At 58.3% G+C, this 22,524-nt stretch overlaps 1 protein-coding gene across 1 annotated transcript in view; it reads right to left on the bottom strand.

The window, feature by feature from the left end:
• Nucleotides 1-22,504, bottom strand: part of NUP210 (nucleoporin 210) — a 94,198-nt gene extending 71,694 nt beyond the window's left edge. Inside the window, exons 1-4 of the mRNA XM_069562148.1 lie at nt 22,136-22,504; nt 8,131-8,267; nt 6,030-6,161; nt 1,271-1,367 (exon numbers count right to left, since the gene is read on the bottom strand). Coding sequence (XP_069418249.1) covers nt 1,271-1,367; nt 6,030-6,161; nt 8,131-8,267; nt 22,136-22,308 — 539 coding nt within the window. The 5' untranslated portion in view covers nt 22,309-22,504. The remainder of the gene's footprint in view (nt 1-1,270; nt 1,368-6,029; nt 6,162-8,130; nt 8,268-22,135) is intronic.
• Between the last annotated feature and the right edge of the window lie 20 nt (nt 22,505-22,524).

The raw sequence follows: 22,524 nt of genomic DNA, 5'->3' as shown, positions 1-22,524 counted from the left end.
GTTAATTCCCTAACTGTGACGACTGTCTCGTCGATACGCAGGGAAGTGTCCTAAGAGATGGTAAACACACACAAACAATCGGGGGTCACAGCCAAGCTGGCTGCTTGCTCTCAAATGGTTTGGGGAATCCACTTCCTGTACCGTACTTGCAACTTTTCTGTAGGCTGAAAATCGCTGCAAATCTTTAAAAAGCAAGTCTTCCTCCCCCGCGAACTGTATTCAGTGCAGCTCGACCCGATGCAGCATTTTGCTCTTGTTGCTGTTTAGTCGCTCAGCCGCGTCCAGCTCTTTGTGACCCCATGGACTGCAGCTCACCAGGCTCCTCTCTCTCCATGGGACTCTTCAGGCAAGAATACTGGAGTGGGTTGCCATTTCCTCCTCTAGGGGATCTTCCCGACCCAGGGATCGAACCCACGTTTACGCGTCTCCTGCATTGGCAGGCAGGTTCTTTACCGCTGAGCCACCTCCTCTCAGGGGATGTTAGCCCAGACTCCGGGAGCGCACGAGTGCCAGCCAGCAGAACCTTCTGCCGATGGAAACGCCCTGTCCGCCCTGCCCAGTGCGGGTAACACCGGCCACACAGCTAACGAGCACCTGATGGGGTCCGTGCATCGGAGACCGACCCCCGTCTCCCCTGGTGTAAGCATGAACGGCCAGGGTGGGGCCAGTGGCCCCCATGCGGCACGGTGAGGATTCCCACAGACCAGAGCAGCTGAAGCCCAGCTCCACCCCTTACCAATCCGAGGCGAGTGGACAGGGGAACATAAGCCACACGGCTGTCGGGAGGACCGCCCAAGTCAAGACGGGGAGCGAGTCCTCCCACAAGGCGTCCATCTGTCTGCAGAACTGGCCCCCCGCCTCCTGTCCCGCCCGGCGCTGGGACAGGCACCCTCCCGTGCCTGGACAGCTGTGACCAGCTGTCACAGCTGAAGGGACCTCCTAGCCGGGACTGTTACCCACTCACCCACCGTGGGGCCCCTCCCCACCCCTCTGGCACCCCGTGACAGCTCCAGGTAACAGGATGAGCTTTCTCTGCTGCAGCTGGACAGCCCAGCGCCCTCGACAACGGCCCCCAGAACACACCCCGGGACAAGGCCCCGGGACAAGGCCCCGCACGGCTGCGCCAGCTGAACACTTGGACCAGTCCCGGGGCACGTCGGCCGGCAGCCTGGGAACCATCCTGCGCTCCTCGCTGACGGGGGTGCTAACAGTGACGATGAGGGTGAAAGCCCCCAGCCCACCCCCCTCCCACCTCCCTCCCACCTCTTACCGGAGCGCGTTGTGGGTGTCTGAGTAGCCGTCAGCCTCCGTGTCTTTCACGATCGTCCAGTCAAAGACCAGCCCGGCCAGCGTGCTGAACGTGTTTCCTGCAGGAGCAGAGCAGGGGTTGGGGGGTGCACCCGAGTTAATCCCCGGGGCCAAGGGGAGGGGCGGTGGACTCAGCACCACCCCCCATGGAGCGGGGGCACCATCTCCAGCCTCCCTCCTGGAGGGGAAACCGAGGTGTAAGGGATCAGGGTCACGTGACCAAGTGGGGCTGCGCCCCCTGACCCCGGGTCTCCGCCCCCTGACCCCGGGTCTCCGCCCCCTGACCCCGGGTCTCCCATGGACACACTGTGTCCCACCTGTGTGCCCCTCACCCCTCGAGTGGGTGAGCGCTTTTCAGTCTAGACAGCGGCTCCTGAGACTGTGAGTCAACCCCCCAGCCCCTCCCCATGCTGGGAGAGGAACCCCGGCCGTCTGGTTTCACGTGCCCATCCTCTCTCCTCCCCGAGGTGCCGAGACCCCCGGTCCCGGTGGAGGAGGTGGGCCTCGCACAGCTGGCCTCCGCTCTGAAGTCCTGACTGCCGGTGGCATGCCTTGGCCCAGAGGGGAGAACGGGCGGAGCCCAGCACGTGAGTGGGCGATGATTTCTGGAGGAACAGGACCCAGGCAGGGGCTGAAGCCCTCTGTACACACCTTCTCAAGGTAAGGGCAATGCCTAGCGCTGCTACTCAGAAGCAGGGCGGGAGATGAAACCTGGGGCTCAGAGGCCTGACCTGCCCGGAGCTACGGTCGCCTTCTCCCCGGGTGATTTTGGTCTTGCCCCTTTCCACTGGTTCCCATCATTTCAAATGAAGAAGCGCAATGTATGTGCCCAAGTTCACAAGCCCGCAGATCCGGCGGCCTGGCGCCTTCTTCCTCTAGTGGCCCACGGCTGGCCCAGCCTCTCCGCCGGCTCGCCACACGCCCCAGCACAGGCTACTGCCTCTCCCGCTCCACCTCAATCATCTTCGGATAGTCCCCACCCGTCCAGCCCCCAAACAGAGCCTCGGGGGCCTCGAAAAGCTCTGCGTATGGTGCGAAGACCAAGGCATTCAGAGTCAGACGGGCCTGAGAGTCTGCCCCAGCCCACCTCTGAGGTCTAGGGCTGTGGAGAAGGCCGAGAGGAGACAGGGCCCCAGGCGGGGCCTGCAGGGTGCCAGCCAGGTCACCATGGCCTCCTGAGGACAAGGAGACGGAGGCTGGGGCAGGCCTCCCAGGGTCTCTTAACCTGGGATTTGGTGACAGGAAATCCCTGTCTTCATCCACTTCAGGGGCTACGCTTGGAGCTCTGTTTTCAGCATCATAATCCCTTCCCGCCTGCACGTTCAGACATGAAGGGAGAGATGACTATGGGACCATTCCTAGAGCAGAAAGCATCCGTGGGCTTCTGGAAGTTTCGCCCACGTGGGGAGGTGCACACACAGGACCAGCGCCTGGTTTGCAGAGCCCTGGTTCGCTCAGGGCCCTCATCCCAAAGGGAAGGAAGGTGTCAGGAGGCAAGTCAGACTTGGGGCGGTTGGAAGGAGGCAGAGGTAGCCCCAGACACAGAGCTGGATGAAGGGGCTCCCTGGAAGGGCACAGATACCCCAATGTGAGCACAGACCCTCAGAGGCACCCAGAGTGCCTGCCCTGCAACTCGGGTTACACACAGACATGCCAGCTAGTGGGGTCCCCCCCTGCCAGCTGCTGAACCAACAGGCTGTGTCCCAGCTGAGCAGGCCCCGGGAAATGGAGTCACCGTCTCCCCTTCCCGGCCCCCCGACCTCCATGCTAAACCTCTAAAGCTGTGCCCAGATGTGCTCGGAAGCCGGATGAGGCCAGGGGAGAGGCTCACTCTGGCCAAAACGCAGCAGCTGGACCGGACGGTCCTGGGACCGGAAAGGCCTTGCCCGTGCTCCACCCGACACACCCTGGCGTGCTCACTCCCAGCCCAGGGGGATGGAAGGCGGTTGTCGTCATGGGACAAGAACTACGAGGGACAGGCCAGGCAGGACCCAGGACACCAGGGGACGGGGCACAGGAGGCAGGGAACCCCGGGGGCAGGGAGGGGGCAGTGAAGCAGCATCTCAAGTCCCCGAGGCTCCAAGTCCCAGCGGACCCCACTCACCACACACAAGTGCGAAAAGAAACGCATCAAAATTTCAAGACGGCAGCAGTGGAGCGTTAAATCAAGCCCAGGGCCCTGTGGCGCACAAGGCCCTGCGTGAAGCTGGCCCTGACGTCTGGGAGACGGAATGAAGCCACAGGAGACAGCAAGCAGTCTCAGCGCGACTTCTCAGAGCGGACAGCGAGCGAGGGTACCTCCCCGCAACACAGGATGTAGGACCCACACGGTCAGCAGGAGTTTGCAGGCTTGGGCGCTTGTCTGTTTCAAACGTGTCTGTTAGCCCTACTGGGTGCCGAGTGCTCACAGTAACGAAGAGATGCCAGGACCCAGTCTCTGGAGCTGGCACCCCCCGCCCCCCGCCCTGGTCTCAGGAGGGCAGCTGGAAAACATAAGCAAACACTAACGAACATTTGCTGGACCAAAGCCCACCGCCAAACGGGGAATGGTGGGACCCCGACCCTGTCCAGAGGCAGAGCGAAAGGCGCCCGCACCCCAAGGCCAGGCTGGGAAGTGCTGGGGGGTCTCAGAGGGGAGGGACTCACCCCACGCCGGGAGCCCCGAGGACAGGATATCACGGGGAGGCGGGGGTGCGGGCTGTGGCCCGGGGGGCTCAGCCTCTGAAAGCAGATGGGAGGTGCTCTGAGCAGAGCCTGGGTGTCAGGACGGGGGTGGGGCGTCTGGGGGACCAGAGCCACCCAGCGCTGCCCAGGCACCAGCCACATGCAGGCTGGGAGAGATCAGAAAACAACGAACCCGGGACAGACACCCTGCAGACCACCTCAGGTCAAAAAAATAGACCCCAGACCCTGGCGCAGACCCCAGAGCCCAGGAAAAACTCAGCATCAGGAGACGGCAGTGCGGCCTCTCCAATCTCAGTCTCAGGGATGAAACAGGGTCCCCGCCTGGCGGACCCCACACCTCTCGAGGCTCAAGCATCACAGCTTCTAAGAAACTCTCCTGACCTGTGATCTCCACGCCTCGCCTCTGAGCCCCCTGGGGTTGCTTCCCAAACTGTGGACCCTTCACCCTTTGCCCCCAGAGTGATTACAGACAGTGCCTGCTGGGGTACACGTGGGGCCTGACCTACATGTGGGCCCCAGCCTGAGATGCAGCACCCCAGTACCTGGCAGAACTCCGGAGGCAGAACCCACCCAGTGACAGCTAGCGGGCTGAGCGCCCACTGCACGCCAGGCGGGGCGGGGCCTGCACATCTGCTCACCAGCGAGGTGAGTGTCTCTATGTCGGTCTCGCCGGTCAGAGGGCAGTTCAGAGAAGCCGGGCAGCTCACCAGATGAATGACGCAGAGAGGAAAGATGGCGTGGAGACACTCCAAAACAGGACTCTGACCCCAAAGGACACTGGGTGATGGCTGGGAGACAGCTTTGGTTGACACAGCTCAGGGGCGCCCCTGGCATCCAGGGCAGAGACCAGGGACGCTGCTGACCAGCCTGCCGTGAGTGTCCTGGGCAGCCCCCACCACAAAAGATTATCTGCCCCAAATGTCAACCCCACGAGCCTGAGAAACCCTGATCTGGGAAAGTGCTTCTAGAAGCAGGGGCTAGAGCGGTCAGGGGAGGTTTCAAAGGCAAGGAGAGACTTGACTTGGACTGCAAGTTTTAGAAGCTCCTTTGTTGAAAAGATGTCTTTGGGCCTGACCTACTTTCTTCGACAAAACCTCCACCTACAAATACTCCCTTTGTTCCCTGACTGAGAGGTTGGGCTACGGCCGGGGCAGTCAGCCACCCAGCAACACAGATGCTGTGAGGAGAGTCCCAGCCCAGAGCAAGTGACTGCGCTATTGCAGACGGGAGGTCGGGGCATGGGGCTGGCAGCAGGGACGCACTGCCCACCACACGCATACATGTGTGCGCACACGCACACGTGCACACACGCACGCACACACGAGCACGTGCACACACGCATACATGTGTGCGCACACGCACACGCATGCACATAAGCACACACGCACGTACACGCGTGCACACACAGTGCACACGCGTGCACACACGCACGCACACATGCACGCACACGCACGAGCACGCGCATGCACACAAGCACACACGCACGTATACGCGTGCACACACGCACACACGCACGCACACACGCACGTACACGCGTGCACACACGTGCACACGCACGCACACACGAGCACGTGCGCACACGCACACACGCACACACACGAGCACGCGTGCACACACGCACACACGTGTGCACATGCGTGCACACACACGAGCACACGCATGCACACACGAGCACGCGTGCACACACGCACGCAGTCTGCAGTCTGGACCAGGAAGCCACGCCCAGCCCTCAAGGCCTCTGCTGGTCACAGCACCGACCCTGTGAGCCGCTCTCAGCTCCCACCACTGCCCAGACGATGCTGTCGCTTCCCAAAGACACGCTGTACCAACCGGGTCCCTCCAGGCACAAGGCTGACCTCTAGGCCCTGTGGAATCGTGGCCGTGGCCGTGGCCTTGCTGCCCCCAGGGGCCCGGTGTCCATTCAGAGGCGGTCCCGACCTGTGGCACAACACCCTCCTGGCCAGAGAAGCCCCCCCCCCACCCAGGGAGAGAGCGGGCCACAGGCAAGGGGAGGGCGGACAGCCCGGTGGCCTCACCTTCCGAGTCCAGGGCCTGGATCTTCAGCTCCAGCGGGGCGTCCTCCAGGTAGAGCTCTCGGGTGGTGGAGACGATCTGAATGCCGTGGATGAGGTCCACAATGGCGTCGCAACGCAGGACCTGGCCGGTGGCTGCAGGTGGGAGCGCACGGTCAGGCAGTGGGGGGCTCACACCCTCTCCAGCGCCACATAGGGTGGGCAGTCTCATGCTTTGGCAAAGACTAGGGGTAACCAATGACCCCAAAAACCCAGGGCTGGAAGAACCAAGTCACCCTTAGGAGCCTCACTTGGCCTGAGAGTCAGCCCAGACATCCAGGAAGTGAGGGCTTTGCAGGCACATTAATTGTCCGTCTTGTACTCTTCCACCCTGGGCCCCAGCATTTAAAGCTGTGGCAAGGGGCTTCCCTGGTGGCTAAGCGGTCAAAAACCCGCCTGCCAACACAGGAGACATAAGCTCGATCCCTGGTCCGGGAAAATCCCACGTGCCGTGGGGCAACTAAGCTCAGGAGCCGCAAGGACTGAGCTCGCGCGCCCTGGAGCCCAAGCTGCACGACGGAGAAGCCACCGCCTGGGGAAGCCGGGCGCAGAGCAACTCGAGGGCAGCCCTGCTCGCCACAGCTGGAGAAAAGGCCCAGTGAGGCCCAGCGAGGCCCAGAGCAAGTGAGCAAACACACGGCTTCTTAACGCTGTGGCAACCAGTCCCTAGACTCCCTAGTTCTGCTCAGGCTGTGACCTCTGAGCTCCCCAACAAGGGCCCTGGTTTGACGAGTTAGCACCCAAAAGGACGACACTGCTCTGAGCACCTGTCCCCGCGCAGAGATCAGGAGCCACACCCAGAGCTTGTGCATCTGAGCATGTGTACACCGCTGCTGCATAACACCATCAACGACGTGCCAAGTCGCTTCAGCCGTGTCCGACTCTGCGGCCCCATGCACGGTGGCCCGCCAGGCTCCTCTGTCCACGGGACACTCCAGGCCAGAACGCTGGAGTGGGTCGCCGTGCCCTTCTCACTCGACTATGAAAGAGCATCTGCACTTCCACACTGACATTTTTATCTGCTCCATCAATAAGATGCATAAACGGCATTACCTGGAGAATCTAGGGTAAAAAAATAACTTGGGATAAAGAATCATTCCGACGCTTCTCCAGGCATCATATAAAACTACTTGAACACGCTTAGCTTTCTGAGAAAGTCATTCAGCCTCATTATCAAAAGTCTCAAAAATATTTACATAGACTGTGACCCAGTAAAGCTGGGACTCTATCCTTGGCAGGAAATAACCTGAAAGAACCCAAAACTGTTTTCTTGTGCAACATGAGTTTCTTACATAACACTGAAACAAGCATCAGAAAACAGTCTGAATATCCAGTGCGGGGAAGGCTCGTTACGCAGCCAGTAAAAATACTCCTACACTAAAATGGGAGCCTTTCCATGCCATCTTCGGTGGGGGGAAAGCACAGCGGAGAATTCATTGTTTTCTGAGCACTCTTTGTGCCCCTGTGGACTGTAGCCCGCCAGGCTCCTCTGTCCATGGGATTTTCCAGGCAAGAATCCTGGAGTGGGTTGCCATTTCCTTCTCCAGGGGAGCTTCCCGACACAGGGATCAAACTGTTACACCTCCGGCAGTGGAGGGCAGGTTCTTTACCACTAGCCAGGGACGCGGGAGCCTGGTGGGCTGCCATCCATGGGGTCGCACAGAGTTGGACACGACTGAGGCGACTTAGCAGCAGCAGCAGCAGCGCCGCCTGGGGAGCCCCTTATGACCATAATATGGCCAATTAAAGACGCCGAAGTGAACGCTGCACGAACCTCTCCATTCCCAATCACTAAGAGTCATTTTGGTAACAAATAGCAACTTGGAAATGGAAGCCCCCCTCCACGGGAGGGAAAGCGGAGCATGGCGCTCGCAGGGGGGACCAGGCTGGGTGCTCCTTGCTTGGTGACCCCCCACCCACTCTGCAGGCGTCCTGCAACCCAGCAAGAGAAGAGGAAGTGTGCCCAACCACGGCTCCACAGCCCCAGCGGCCCAAGGTCTCAGTAGGGTGTCCCCACCTCCCCACCTCCCCGTTCCCCGCCAGGGCCAGGCCTGGAAGCCCTTACTGATGTCCTCTGCGAAGATGATGCTGGTCAGGCGGGCGGGCTGGGACAGGCGGGCCTGCACCACCGCCCTCCGGGAGCACTGCTGCTCGTCCAGGCCCAGAGGCTCGATGCTGGCCACCTCCGGCCGGGTTGACGACCTGCAGCGGGAAGATAAGAGTGCGCTCCCTGGAGCTGCTGGAGGGGCAGGGCTGCGACCCGAAGCCAGAGCTGCGGCCTCCGTCTGCCCCAGACTCATAGGAGAGAGGGGCCAGGCTCTGCCAGCTTCAGACTTGGGTGAGCTGGGCGGCCAAGCCCCTCTGCTGGGAACAGGCTCCGCCCGCCCCGAGCTCATCCCACAGGAGCCGGGACACTTGGAAACACCCCTACGTTCAACAGTCCTGACAGGGTAATTCCCTGGAACTGGAAATAACTCTCAGTGGGGAAAGTGCCTACAGCCCCCAGGGAGGAGGACAGGCCAGGTACCCGCTGATCTCTAGGCTGGGTCGCGCATATGGCAGCTTCCCAGACGGTCACCTCCCTACCCAACAAGCTCTGCAAACCCAGAGCCCGCCCACAGGAACCAAGACAACAGGCACTACGGCCCAGCACACTCAGGGCCAAGGTTACGTGAAGGTGGGCAGAAGGGCAGGTAAACATTCAGATGGACGGGTCCGCAGAATCCGTGACTTCCCTCAGAGACTCGGGCCTTGGACTAACCAGCTGAAGGGACAGTGTGATGAGCAGGCACCCAGGGTTAGCGTGAGGTTTCTCATCTGAGACCTGGTGTAGCAGCAGTTCCCAGGGGAGCGAGATGCAGAGAGTGGGGAGGAGCAGAGTGGACGCTGCAGTACCGGGTGAGCACAGCCACTCGGGAGGTCAGGAGATCGATGCTGAGGTCAAGGTGCTGAGGTCAGGAAGATGGGGTGCTGAGCTCAGGGACACGGGGTACGGAGGGCAAGCAGGCATTGGAGGCCACAGGAAGGAGCTAAGATTTATTCTGAGGACAATGACCAGCCCCTGGGCCATCTTGAGCAGGTGAACGTTCTAATCTGATCCCCACTTTTCAGAGCGCAGTCAGGGCTGCCCTCCATGTGCTCCAGGCGGGGAGGCCCCAGGGAAGGGCACCTGTGGTCCCCAGGGCTGCGTGCAGCACTGTGGTGCCCAGCAGGGAGTGGGCACTCCCGAGTCATGGCTGCCACCCCCGCCCTGGGCTTTCACTGCCTGGAGCCTCAGTGTCCTGGTTTACTTAGAAGGAAACTTGTACAGTCTGCTGTTAAAAGGCAACGGTGTGAAATATACCCAACTGATGTCTCCAAGTCGACGCAAGCCTCTCCAAGCTCAGCAAGGACGCTCAGACAGGCGAACACACAGCACCCAGCAGGGTGTAGCAACGCCTCTACTCTGAGAATGAACCTCACCCGAGGCCGAGGGAGACGAACGTCCAAGCCCCCAGGGAAATGCACCTGTGGTCCCCGCAGCAAGAGACGTCCCCCGAGAAGAGTACATTTCAGAGACCAGTGGAGACAACAAAGATTGAGCCCAGACAGGGAGGATCGAGATGGTCCGGGGCACAGCCTCGCCCCACACCACAGAACTGCGGCAGCTTCGTTGTTCCAAGGTGATTTCAAAGGGCATCAGACCTCCTCCCCACATGTGCACAGAGGCTCACAAAACTGCTGTGGGAATTAACACAACATTGTAAATCAACTATACCTACCTCACTTTGAAGAAAAAAAAAAAAAAACCTGACATGGAAACAAGAACAGAAAACAGAGAGCTCAGACCTGAGAGACCGGGAGACAAATGTGACGGAGGGCGCAGCTTGGATCCAGGGGACCCAGGGGTAAAGAAGGAAGCTCAGTGGAGGCCCTGACGCAGCCCGAGCCAGCTAGAGCTTAGTCAGCTCAAGTTCCAGGGCTACCGTTTCCCGTTCTCAGCAATCCTGGTCTGGAAGGATGGTAACTGCAGGGGAAGCTGGGCGAAGGCACAGAGGAACTCTGTGTTATCTTTGCAACTTTCCTGTAAATCTAAAATTGCTCCAAACTTTAAAAAAAACTTTTCAGTGACAAGGGGAGTGAGGGATGAATAGGCTGAGCACAGAGAAGTTTTAGGACAGTGAGACTACTCTGTGTGATACTCCAATGATACAGTCGCGACACATTTGGCTGCCACAATGAATCAGTGCCGGCTGTGTAACGGCACACAGACGTTGATTGTCATGAGGTGTCCACGCAGGTACAGCTTCCCAAGCGGCGCTAGGGGTAAAGAATCTGCCTGCCGTGCAGGAGACCTGGGCTTGGTCCCCGGGTCGGGACCATGCCCTGGAGAAGAGCCTGGCTACCCACTCCAGTACCTTGCCTGGGAAATCCCATGGGCAGTGGGGCCTGGTGGGCTGCAGTTCATGGGGTCGCAAAGCGTCAGTCACGACGGACCGCAAGCACGCACGCGCGTGAGCGCGCACACACACACACACACACGTGCAGACTCACCAACTGAAACAAATGCACCATCTGGTGGGGGATGTTGACGGTGGCAGATGCTGTGGGGGGAGGGGGTATATACAGGAAATTGCTGTAATTTGGGCTCAAATTTTTTAATCAACCTGAAACTGCTCTTTTTAAGAGTCTGTTGTAAAAAAATAAGACAGCCCATCGTCTTCTGCTTCTAACTTTGAGAAACAATGTGGGGAGCCCTGTTCCGTGGCCCCTGGGAGCCAGGAATCCAGGCTCTAAATCCCTCCCCAACCCCGAATCTCAGGCTCCTCAAGAACAGGGATGACAAGCTCTTTTCGCACTCCCTCAGGGCAGTGAATTAATCTCACTCTCCCAGTAAAGAAGTCAACGCAGAAAAGAGCAGACTGCCCTCATTTAAGTCCAAGAGGCCTGGAGTCCTCCCAGACCCAGGCCCCCCACGAGTGGCCCCTGAGATGCCTGCGGCCCCGGAGCCTGGCCGGGGGCACCCCACCCCTCATCCAGGGCCTCCAGGGCTGCGGGGCTCTGCTAGGTACAGGGACAGCCTAAGCCGCCCTGTCCAAGAGAAATACACCGCAAAGCACATCTAAATGTCTTCGCTGCCTTCTTAAAAAGCAGTAGGTAGGGGCTTCCCTGGTGGCCCCGTGGTTAAGACTACACTTCCACTGCAGGGGTGAGAGTCTGATCACTGGTTGATCTTAATTTTAATGACGCGTATTATTTCACCGCAAACATCCCGATCATCCTTATGACCCGGGGGCCCCTGTATTTTGGACACAGTGAGTGGTCCCGGGGCAGGCCTTCAGGGGGTGGAGAGCCCTGGGGATGGTGTCTAATCCCAGCCTGGGCTCCCAGCAGCTCTTAAAGAAGCCCCTCCTCTTCACACTTAGGGTGGGTACGAGGGCAGCCTGGAGGTAACACAGACCAGCCAGTGCAGCCGCCCACCGCCCACTCAGGACTGCAGCAGGGTCCAGCCAGCAGACAGGGGCTCCCGCTCAGGGGGGCTCAGGGCAAGGGAGCCACGGTCTACCCTCACAGGGAGCTGGGGTGCTGGAAAGCGCACCCCCCACCACCGCCCCCTCTCACCCGGCTCTAGGGCCCCACATCTGAAGCTGGCAGGCTCATCCCAACCACCTAGAGGGCGTAAGACAGGCTGGAGGGGTGTCTCTGTCCCCCGCAGAGGGTTATTCTTGGTTACCTTGGAGGATGCTTGCAGGCCCGTGTGCTCCGGCTGTGCCTTTAAGAGCAGAGAGCCCAGCAGGGGCCTGGTGTCGGGTGTCCCTGTCACTGGCGTGAGTCAGTGGAAAAAGCACTTTCGAAGGTGCTTGTCAAGGGATTCTCAGGGATTCCAAAGGGAAGGGACCCCTGGAGCCCAAATTGACAGTGGAGATTGGGGGCAGGGGCTGAAGACTAGGAGCGGCAGCAAAGGGGGCTGCTGCTCCACCCACAACGTCTCCTAAGGGGAGAAAGCCACACACACAGCCTGCTAACAGCGCCTGCTTCTGACCCCGGGATACAGGTGTTCACAGTGTTATTCCGCCCTCTTCTGCGTCACTCTAACTTCTAAACAACAGCACTCCCCCGCCAGCGTTAGATGGAACTTGGAGAGTTGCTGTGTGCTCGGAGTGAAGTGTTGACGTGACAGTGTCAGCTGTGACCCTTTGTGACCCCGTGGACTGTAGCCCGCCAGGCTCCTCTGTCCATGGGATTCTCCAGGCGAGAATCCTGGAGTGGGGTGCCAGCGCCTTCTCCAGGGGGTCTTCCCCACCCAGGGGTCCAACGCTGGTCTCCCGCACTGCGGGCGGGTTCTTTACCGTCTGAGCCTCTACAGCCCCCGGAGTGAAGGCGGGCTGGTTTAGGGCCTCTCTGAGGGCCAGGGTCAGGACACAGGGCTCCAAACCCAAACGTGGATGTTCCCTGCCGTTCGAATCACGTCTCAGTCCCTCAGAAGTGCTGTGTCTGCGTCTCAGAGCTCTGGTCACCCTGAGAGCTGCCCGCAGAGGAGGCTGGCTCCCTCCTGGGCTGCGAAGGGAAGAGCTGATCCTGCGCACTTCTGGAAAGCTGCTGCCCCCGGGACCTGGCAAGAGAAGAATCACCTCCTCCACGCAGGGAGGACGGGCCATTCTGCACAGACACGACGGTTAATCACCCCGCAGCCCGAGCCGGGCAGAGGGAGTGGAGATAAGGGGGGATGACAGGCAGGAGCCCCTTGCGTGCAGCAAACACAGAGATATCCAGACACGGTTCTTTTAAAACACAGAAGTGTGCTGGGGCCGTGCGGCAGCTCATTTCACGTGTCAGTCTGGCTGGGACATGAGGTGCCCAGCTACAGGGTCAGACATTATTCTGGGTGTGTCTGAGGGCGTTTGGGGATGAGATTAGCACTTAAACCAGTAAACCAGTAAAGGAAATTACCCTCCCCAGTGTGGGTGGCTCTCACCCACTCAGTTGAGGCCTGACTAGAACAAAAAGCCCCCACTCGTCTACGCTAAGTCACTTCAGTCATGTCCAACTCTTTGTGACCCTGTGGACTGTAGCCGCCAGGCTCCTCCGTCCACGGGATTCTCCAGGCAGGAACACTGGAGTGGGTTGCCATGCCCTCCTCCAGGGGATCCTCCCGACCCCGGGATCGAGCCCGCGTCTCTACGTGTCCTGCTTTGGCGGGCGGGTTCTTTAGCACCAGTGCCATCTGGGAAGCCACATATATATCTCCTATTAATCGTGGGTCTCTGGAGAAGCGGAGCAATATAGGGAGGGCATAGAAGATAATGAAAGGCATTGTCTACCCTGTGAGCCCGAAGCTAAATCCTTCGATCCACCAGATCACTTAACCCTCCAGCAGACATGTGTGGATAAAGCCAAACTGAGACTCAGAGAGGTTGAGTAGTTTCCCCAAAGCCACACAGCCATGAGTGGCAGGGTCAGTGGTCATAGCTGTGTGAGCCCAGATCAGACAGTCCTCGCAACACACGAGTGCTTTCCCCAGAAACACACGGCGCCACAGAGCAGCGAGGCGCAGATGAGCTTCTTTTAGATTGAGTCTCTACGTCTTTTAATTAGCCCACATTCATCTTTACTGTTTCAGGAGATACAAACGCATCAAACGTATGAGCTCCTAAATGTTAACATGGAGGAGCATCTCCAGTGTTCCCAAAGGTAGTCATTTTGAAGGAAACAGGTCTAGCACAGGCAGGACCTTGAAGAGGCAGCGTGCAACAGCGGCTGAGTGGCTGCAGTTTGGGGAGGAAATATCAGAGCGCATTCCTGGGGCAGCTGTGAGGGGCGGGGTCTGTCCATCAGCCGCCGGCTCCAGGGTATCTCAGACAAGGACCGAGCGGCCTCCACAAGGCTGGCCAGAGAGCTAACAACCAGACCGTGCCCACGCTGCTTGGGGAGGACCCAGGCGAGGAAGGCAGGGAAAGAGGGAAAGACACCACGCGGGCCGCAACGGCTTCCCCAGCCTTGTGGGCTCAGAGACAGCTGGGCACTCGGTAGAGAAGACAGGGTCTGCGTGGGGTGGAAGGCTGGGACGCCCACGTGGGAACCAGCCCTAACAGCCAGGTCATTTGGATACAGCCTCGCGTTTGCCAAAGAAGCAGGTTCAGGCTCAACGGCTTTTCTGCACAAGAGCCTTCCTCTGCCCCCAGTTTTTCTGTTTGCTGTTTTACTTGTTTTAAGTTTTCTGTTTACTTTATGCTGGCCGCACCGTCCTTTGTTGCGGTGTGCGGGCTTTTCTCCAGCTGCGGCCCACAGGCTCAGCTGACCCGTGGCACGTAGCGTCTTATTTCTCTAACCAGGTAATCATGCCCACGTCGCCTGCATTGGAGGGCAGACACTCAGCCACTGGACCACCAGGGAGGGCCCTGCCCCCAGTGTAAATGCACTGATGCAGCTGCTCAGAAAGGATGAGAGCTGCTTCAGCCTGTCCATCTGTCCTTCCGTGCATCTTCGCCAGAGGTCAGCAGGCCTGCCCACCCTCCCTGCTCACTCGCCCCAGGGCCCGCAGGAGGAGCTGGCCCTCCCCAGGCCCCTGGCACAGGCGGTGCTGGCAAGATGGCCTTGTTCTCTGCCGAGAAGGTGAAGGCCTAGGACAGCAGGGCGCTGCCACACACCAGTTGTGTGACCTTGAACAAACAAGTCAACGTCTCTGGGCCTCTGTTTCTGCATCTGTACAATGGGAAGAAAAATGATACCTGTTGCAAAGGGTTGGGGTGGCTTGGATAGGATGATAGACACCTTATCACAGGGCCTCGCACACAGTAAGCTCTCAAACTCAGGAACCAGGAGCAGGTGCCCAAATGAGCGCTTGTGGCCCTGAGGTGTTTGGTGAGATTCCAACCACAAGAACTTTTGATTTTTAAAGGGAGGAAGAGAACAGGGGTCCTTCTAGATTGTCATCACTGATGCCTGACCTGCCCATCCGCTTCCCTGAGTGAAGGGCCCCACCCCCAACCACAGACAGACATCCTCAGAGCCCCGAGTCAGAGCAAAGAGTCAGAGGTGGGTTTCCCGGCTGTGCTCCCTCCCCCCAGCTCCCCTCCCCCCGCCTTCCCTGAGCTTATGCTGACCCCACAGCCGGTCCTCCTTGGGGTCCCTAGTGGACTCATTCATTCAGGCACGAATCCATTTTTATTGGGTTTTGTGCGATGTTCCAGGCACTTCCGAGGTACTGGGAACACAGCAAAGTACCAACTAAACATCAGCTCCCCGCTTCCCGGAGCTCACTTTTTGGTAGGCGGAGAATAAGAAGAGACAAATGAGTGAGACCAGGGCTGTGGACAAACAGACGCCAGGGGAGGGAAGGGCTGCGGTTTCCACCTGGATGCTGAAGGGAGCCTCACTCAGGCGGGATGTGTGAGCAGGAGGGGCCCCCACGGGGTCCCTGAATAACTGCAAGAAGGGCATTCCGGCAAAAGCACAGGAGAGCGCAAAGGCCCCGAGACCACGGCAGGCGTGACCCTCCTCCCCGCCAGACTCCCTCGTCCACAGTCCACAGCGTGCTCATTTCTTGCCCCTGCTGCACGCAGGTAAGACCCTGGTGCCAGTTTGTACAGATGCCCTTTAAGAGGTCGACAGGCATCCTTGGAGGCTCAGATGGTAAAGAATCTGCCTGCATTGTGGGAGACCAGAGTTCAATCCCTAGGTCAGGAAGATCCCCTGGAGAAGGAAATGGCAACTCACTCCAGTATTCTTGCCTGGACAATTCCATGGAGAGAGGAGCCTGGTGGGCTGCAGGGGTCGCAAAGGTCTGGACACGACTGACAAACTGACACCCTCATTTCGGTTTGTCACGGAGTCTCTTCTGCTCCAAACGTGCCTCATTTTCTGTTATAAGTGACTCCTGAATGCTCTGCACGTATTGAGACCATTATATGGCTTTTCTTCTTCATTTGGTTCATAGAGTTGTTTATTGTTGGTCAAGCAATTACACTGATTGGTTAGTATTAAACCAACCTTGCATTCCTGGGAACCAGCCCAGTTGGTCATAATCCATTACCCTTTTTATATTTTTCTGGACTTGATTTGCTATTTTGTGAAGGAATCTTGAACTCTGGGTCTGTGAATTTCTTTTTCTTGTAATATTTGTGCCTGGTTTGCAATCAATGTAATATTGGCCTCATAAAAATAAGCTGGGAAATGACTGTTGTTTCTCTTTTTCCTGAAAGAGTTTGTAGAGGACTTGTACTATTTCCTCCTTAAATGTTTCACAGAATTTACCAGTGAGGCAACGCGGGCTTGTAGTTTTCTTTATGAGAAGGTCTGTGGCTGTAAACTTAATTTTACCAAATGTCCTAAGTGGACTGGAAGGCACCAAGGTGTTCTGAGAGCCCTCCCCCAGGTCCTGCACAGGAGAGGGGGCGGGGGCACCCCACAGCTGGGGGAGCCTGTGGCGCAGTGCCGGTGGCCTGCGGCCATGTTGCCTCCTTTCCTCTAGAATTTCTCACCCACATTCCAGCAAGACCACCCCCTCCCCCTGCCAGATCACAGCAGCTCCCGTCAAGGGCCCCAGCTGAGCAAACCCAGGGTACACACACCGTCCCCACCCCCAACACACACACACACACACACAGAGCTGGGTAAATGTGCACACGTGGGGACCCGTGTGCAGGGGACCCGTGTTGGGTTTTGGCTGCCCAGCCTCTGCCCCCCTCCTCAGTAACAGCACCCAGCTTTTCTGTGGCTCTTCTCCACCCTCAGACCATGAGGTTCCGGGCACCCATGCTCCTCGGACACTGGGAGGCCCGGTCAGGAAGCAGTGTGAAACCTGGGCTGGAAGGGTCCAGACCCAGGGTGTGCCCCCACAGTAGTGACGGGGTTTGCAGGGCTGGAACTGCTGTCCAGGGAGCCCCAGGCAGAGGTCCAGGCCTAGGACCTCAGACCAGGCTCTGCTGAGCTCACTGCACCCTGTGTGCAGCCTGAAGCAAATGCTGCCAAAACAGAGTTTATTTAAACTTTACGTAACTTCAAAGTTTATTTAAACTTTATTTAAACTATTGTGGTTTGAGTTTCCTGTCACATGCAGGCAACTCAGGACAGTCGAGCCAAGTGAAACCCCGACTGAACTCTTCAAGACATGTTGTCTCATTTCATTCAAACTGCTGGTACTATATTTTTTTAAAAAGAAAAAAGTGTCATTTATTATGTGCTTATTATGTGTCAGGCACAGAACGAAACACAGCACAAATATTTTATTTGCCTCCCAACAAGCCAACTGAAACTTCCATATGATACCCACGGAGACAACAGCATGGATGGGATGCAACTTGCCCAAGGATACATTCCTAGAAACACCTCAGTGAGGTTGGTCTCTAGACCGCTCACCCGGACACCACCCTCCCCTCTTGTGATAAATGCACCCAGATTGTTCAGAACAAAGCCAGCAGACTCCCTCTATCTGCAATTGCCCACAGGAGCGTCCAGGCCGACAGACCTCAGTGAAAACCGACTCCATGCCCTCAATTACCCCGACCCTGCTTACATCCTTAATTCTGCTTCTCAGCGTACCGTCCACTTTCCGAAAGCCCTACTGAAGGAACCTGAGTAAAACGGCCATTGATGAGAAGGCACATTTCCTGGGCATCCCAGGACTGAGAAGGCACAAGCCTGTGACTCGCCTTTTGTTTTTTTAAGTGGGCCTTCCCCGCCCCCCCAGGTTTTATTGAATCTGTTGCAACAGTACTTCTGTTTCATGTTTTGAGCATTTTTGGCCAGGAGGTATGTGGGATCCTAGCTCCCCGACCAGGGATCAACCCCACACCCTCTGCATTGGGAAGCAGTCTTAACCACTGGACCGCCGGCCAGCCCCTGTCACCTGGCTTTGAACTTGGCTCTGCTCGGTTCCCTATTTGTGCAGTGGGTGGTCACTCTTGAGGTGTTTTGTTTTCAGGATTGAGTGGAGAGTAACACGCAAAATATGCAAAGGAATTAGCAGAAACGCTGCTTCTGCTCTGTGGCTGCCTCGGCCGCCCCCACCTGCAGGACTCAAGTCCCTGCCTTTGGGCCTGGGTGTCTGGCCACCCACCCACCATGGCGGCTGCCTGGACACTGGTGCCTTCTCCAGTTCCCAGCCCCTCTCTTTCTACCTCCAGTTATATCCAAGCTACCCTTTTATCATTTTCCTACTTTAATTTAAAAAAAAATTGATTCTTCTTTATTGAAAAGGTACTTTAAAAAGTTTTAAAGTACCACGCCCTTTAGGCCATGCCCTTTAGGCCACGCCCTGAGGCATGTGGGATCTTGGTTCCCCCAACCAGGGATCTAACCTATACCCCTGCAGTGAAAGTGGAAGTCTTAACCACTGGACCAGGAGGGAAGTCCTGCAAAAGTATTTAAAGAGCAAACTGTATATCACTCGTGTAAACAGAAAGCCTATATCATCTGCCGTCCATCTGAAGCAACCATAAACAGAAACATGAGTCAAAACAATGTTGCTACTTCCAGGGATGGGGGTGAAGAAGGGAACGGGCTGATACCACAGTGCGTTAAGGAGACTAGAAGGTGGGTGTCGGGGCTGGAGGCCGGGAGGAGCGTTAGCCGACCCTGACTGAGTCTCAGTTTGGGAAGATGAAAGAGTTCTGGAGATGATGGCGGAGATGGCTGCACAACAACGTGAACATAGCTGGCGTCACTGAGCTGGACGCTTAGAGACGCTTACTTTAATGATATGTGTATTTCACCAATTTTGTTTCTTAAAGAAAAAATAGAAACACGTTGGCGCCAGAAATGAAATTTATCTTCAGGGTGTCTAACCGGACATGGGAACCCAAGGACAGGGGAGGTCAGGAGTGGAAAAAGGAGAAGTAATGGCTGTGCAATGAAGAGGTGGGTGTGGGCAGAGGAAGACACCCTCCACCCACTGGCTAACCGTCCCCCCAACACACACACACACAGAGGCAGGGCTGACAGGGCGGAAGTCACCGCGAGAGCAGAGTGGGGTGAGGGTCAGGGACAGGCAAGGGGAGCAGGAAGAAAACCACCCAGGAAGCAGGTAAACACACTTGCCGTCACCTCCTTCTGTGGGTCCAGGAGGGGGGACCCAAGCACCCATGGGGGAACCAGGACCCGTGGGCCGGGGTGGGGGTGGGGGCACAGCCAGGCCCCGGTCACCAGCCCAGCAATCCACTCCAGTACTCTTGCCTGGGAAATCCCATGGGCAGAGGAGCCTGGCACCCTACAGTCCATGGAGTCCTAAACAGCTGGATACGACTCTCCGACTGAGCGTGCACCCAAGCAATGACACGAAATATCAAAAAAGAACCAGGAACTTGTCACAAAACCAGCAATACTGGTGTGACGGGAGGGGTTCAGTCAGGTCTGGCCAATTAGCCAGAGGCTGCACATCCCCAAAGAGGGTGGGTCAGAAGGCACCGTCCCCTGTCCCCTGCCCCCTTCCGTGGGCTCCTGCCCGATGGAGACCACCACTCAGCCCCCAGAGCACCAGCCTCCCGAGGCTCGCACTGATGTGTGCACAGTCTTGACTTGATAATCTCTATAGCTCTCCTCACCTTAAAATTGCCTGAGTGTTTGATGCTATAAAATCAAGAAACAGGGAAAGCAAACTGAAAGCCTCTGGCTCAGGTGTGCAATGATCCAGAAAACTGGGAGCTGGGCTGAAAATGCAAAGGTTGGGCAAACACTCCCCCAGGGTCCAGGGGCGTTTTCACGCTCTCTGTTCTCCACTCACAGACTTCACAGTGACCTCCTCGGGTGAAGAAGAAGGCGGATAGAAAGCTTGCCTGCACACCCACTCTTAAAGTTCCAGGAGAGACTCTTCAAAAACTAAAACAGCACCTGACTGGGCTAGGAAAAGGGGACTGAAAACAAACATTTCCAGCGCTTGAAGAACAGAAGCTTTTCCTGTGACGTTAAGGGAGAAATCACAGCACCAAATACCTCTGAGACACTCAAGCAGTCACACATTTGCAAAAAAAAAAGACTATGGATCAGATTCAAAACAAGTTATAAGGTACTTAGCACTCCCCTGGTGCATCACAGACTAGGCATTTTTCGTTGTTGTTTTTCCCCCTTCCTCCTAAGAAGCTAGATAGGTAAATTAAAATCCATCAGTTTTTCCAAAAACAGCAGGTAGGGGGGAAGAAAAAAAAAAACAGTTGTTACTTCAAAAACAAAAAACACAGCTCTAGAATCTCAGGAAGCAGCACACAAGGACACCCAAGGGGGCTCGTCTGAAGCCAGCTGTTTGTAATAGTCGGCTTCCTTTTTCCTTGTTCCCAACCTCAACCAGAGAAGGAGCACAGTCTCAGGCCAAGTCTGGACTGACAGCTGATCCCCCAACACCAGTCAGGGCCCTGGACAAGGATGCAGAAAAGTCAGAGCGAAGCTCAGCCTCTGATACCAAGCCGGAAATACGACCCACCAGGTGCAGAAGGCACTAACCCGAAAGTGTGTTTGGCTAACTGCACTGTCATTTCAGGAGGCGACCTTCAGAAATCGAATCGGCACTAGCAACGCATGCAGGGGGCTCAGTGGGTGAAGAATCTGCCTGCAATGCAGGAGACGCCGGTTCAAGCCCTGGGTTGGGAAGATCCCCTGGAGGAGGGTTTGGCAACCCACTTGAGCCTTGCTGCCTGGAGAATGCCATGGACAGAGGCGCCTGGCGCGCTACAGTCCATGGGATTGCAAAGAGTCAGAGACGCCTGAAGTGACTCAGGAAAAAACAGTCGGAGCCCCAGCAGCATGCTCTCTCGATATCCACGGACTACTGGCCCCGCAGACTTAACACACGCTGGACTCTGTAATGCAATCACACCTGTTACGGTCTAGCCTGGGAACAAGCAACCAAATAAAGGAGCAGGGTGTAGCGTGTGGGCGGCACCCCTCCCTTTCATCTGCAGCAAGGTGGCAGGGAGGTGTGGTAGGGCCTCCGCCACACCCAGCACTCAGCGCCCTGCTGGGAATGAATCTCCTGCGAGTGGAGGCCTCCGCAGGCCGCCTTGTTCTCCATCCGAGGGATGGAGCAGCTGGACAGCATCGCCCAGCCACCTTGGGGTGAGGCGGACCCCTAGTCTCATTAGCTCCAGGGCTTCCCAGATCACACCCCCCACAAGGTGCAGAATTCCTGAGCCCCCAGCAAGCTAGGCATCCAGGCCAGCCCTGCTCCATGGGCAACCTGGGGTGAATCACCAACCATTCTTTTGCATCTTCCATCTGTAATGTAGCTGTGTTAGTCGCTCGGTCCTGTCTGAGTCTTTGCGACCTCAGGGACTGTAGCCCACCAGGCTCCTCTGTCCATGACATTCTCCAGGCAAGAATACTGGACTGTGTTGCCATTTCTTTCTCCAGTGTAGGTGTATCATGTGTTAAAAACCAAGGGTTTGTCCGAAAGACCTCTCATCAAAGGCTTATATTCCCTCCCAAGCCGCTGCACTGCTGACTCAACTCCCGCGCACACCTTCCCGGCTTCCCCACAAGCCGGGTTCCCACACCAGGCCGGCGCCAGGAACCAGTCACCAGACAGACTCCAGCGAGCTGCCTGCGTCCCCATCCCAGGGCTCTGCAGGGCGCCGACCACCCCTCCCGGAGCCTGAAGGAGAACGGAGTGCGACCACGTGGACGCGCATCCCGGCCCGGCAGCTCTCCTCTGTGACCCTCTCCCCCAGCAGAGGGTCCCTCCGGAAGCCCCGGACCGATAGGCCTTCGGAGGCCCTCAGCCGCGCCCGCCAGACGCCTACCGCTGGGCTCCCGGCCGCAGCCCCGCGCCCGGCAGGCCCCCTCCTGCGCGACGCGCCGAGGCCCGGGCGGCGCCATGCGCAGTGGCGGCGAGCCGCGCGCACGCCGCCGGGTCACGAGCGGCCAGCAGCCGGGGCCGTGGCCGATCGGCCGCCAGCCCGGGGCCCGAGAGCGCGCGTCGGCGCACCTGCTGCGCGGGCCCGCGGGGGAGCGCGGCTCCCCGCCTCCCGGCCCGGCCCGAAGGCCGCGCGCCGCAGGCCCCGCCGGACCTGCCCGGGGGCCGCGGCCCTCTCCCCGCGCCCGCGCACCTGCAGCGCGCCCGCCCGGCCGCCCGCGTCCCAGGCCCGCGCCGGGCCGCTCCTCACCAGCGGTAGCAGCCCTCCGAGGCCTCCAGCGTGAAGTTCACGCGCGTGGCCCGCGTGAAGGGCAGCAGCACCTTGGGGATGTTGAGCTTGGCCGCCAGCGCGCCGGGCCCCAGCGCCAGCAGCCCCGAGAGCAGGAGCAGCTGCGGCCGCAGCCCCCGGCCCCCAGCCGCCATCCTCGCCGCGCGTCCCCTCCCGCGACCCGGTGCCGGCGGCCCGCGCGCTCCCCTCGCGCCCTCCGTCCCCGGTCGCGCGCCCGGCCGGCAGGTGATAAGCGCGGGAGGGAGTGGGGCGGGGCGAGGGCCGAGGCCCGGGGCCACTTCCTGGGCCCCGGCGGGACCTGAGCGCGGGAACTGGAGGGGCCGGGCTCGCAGCCCCAGCCCCGGGCCCTG

The sequence above is a fragment of the Ovis canadensis genome, chromosome 19 (genome assembly GCF_042477335.2).
Source record: "Ovis canadensis isolate MfBH-ARS-UI-01 breed Bighorn chromosome 19, ARS-UI_OviCan_v2, whole genome shotgun sequence".
NCBI classification, from domain to species: Eukaryota; Metazoa; Chordata; class Mammalia; order Artiodactyla; family Bovidae; genus Ovis; species Ovis canadensis.
This window is presented reverse-complemented; position numbering and strand designations above follow the sequence as displayed.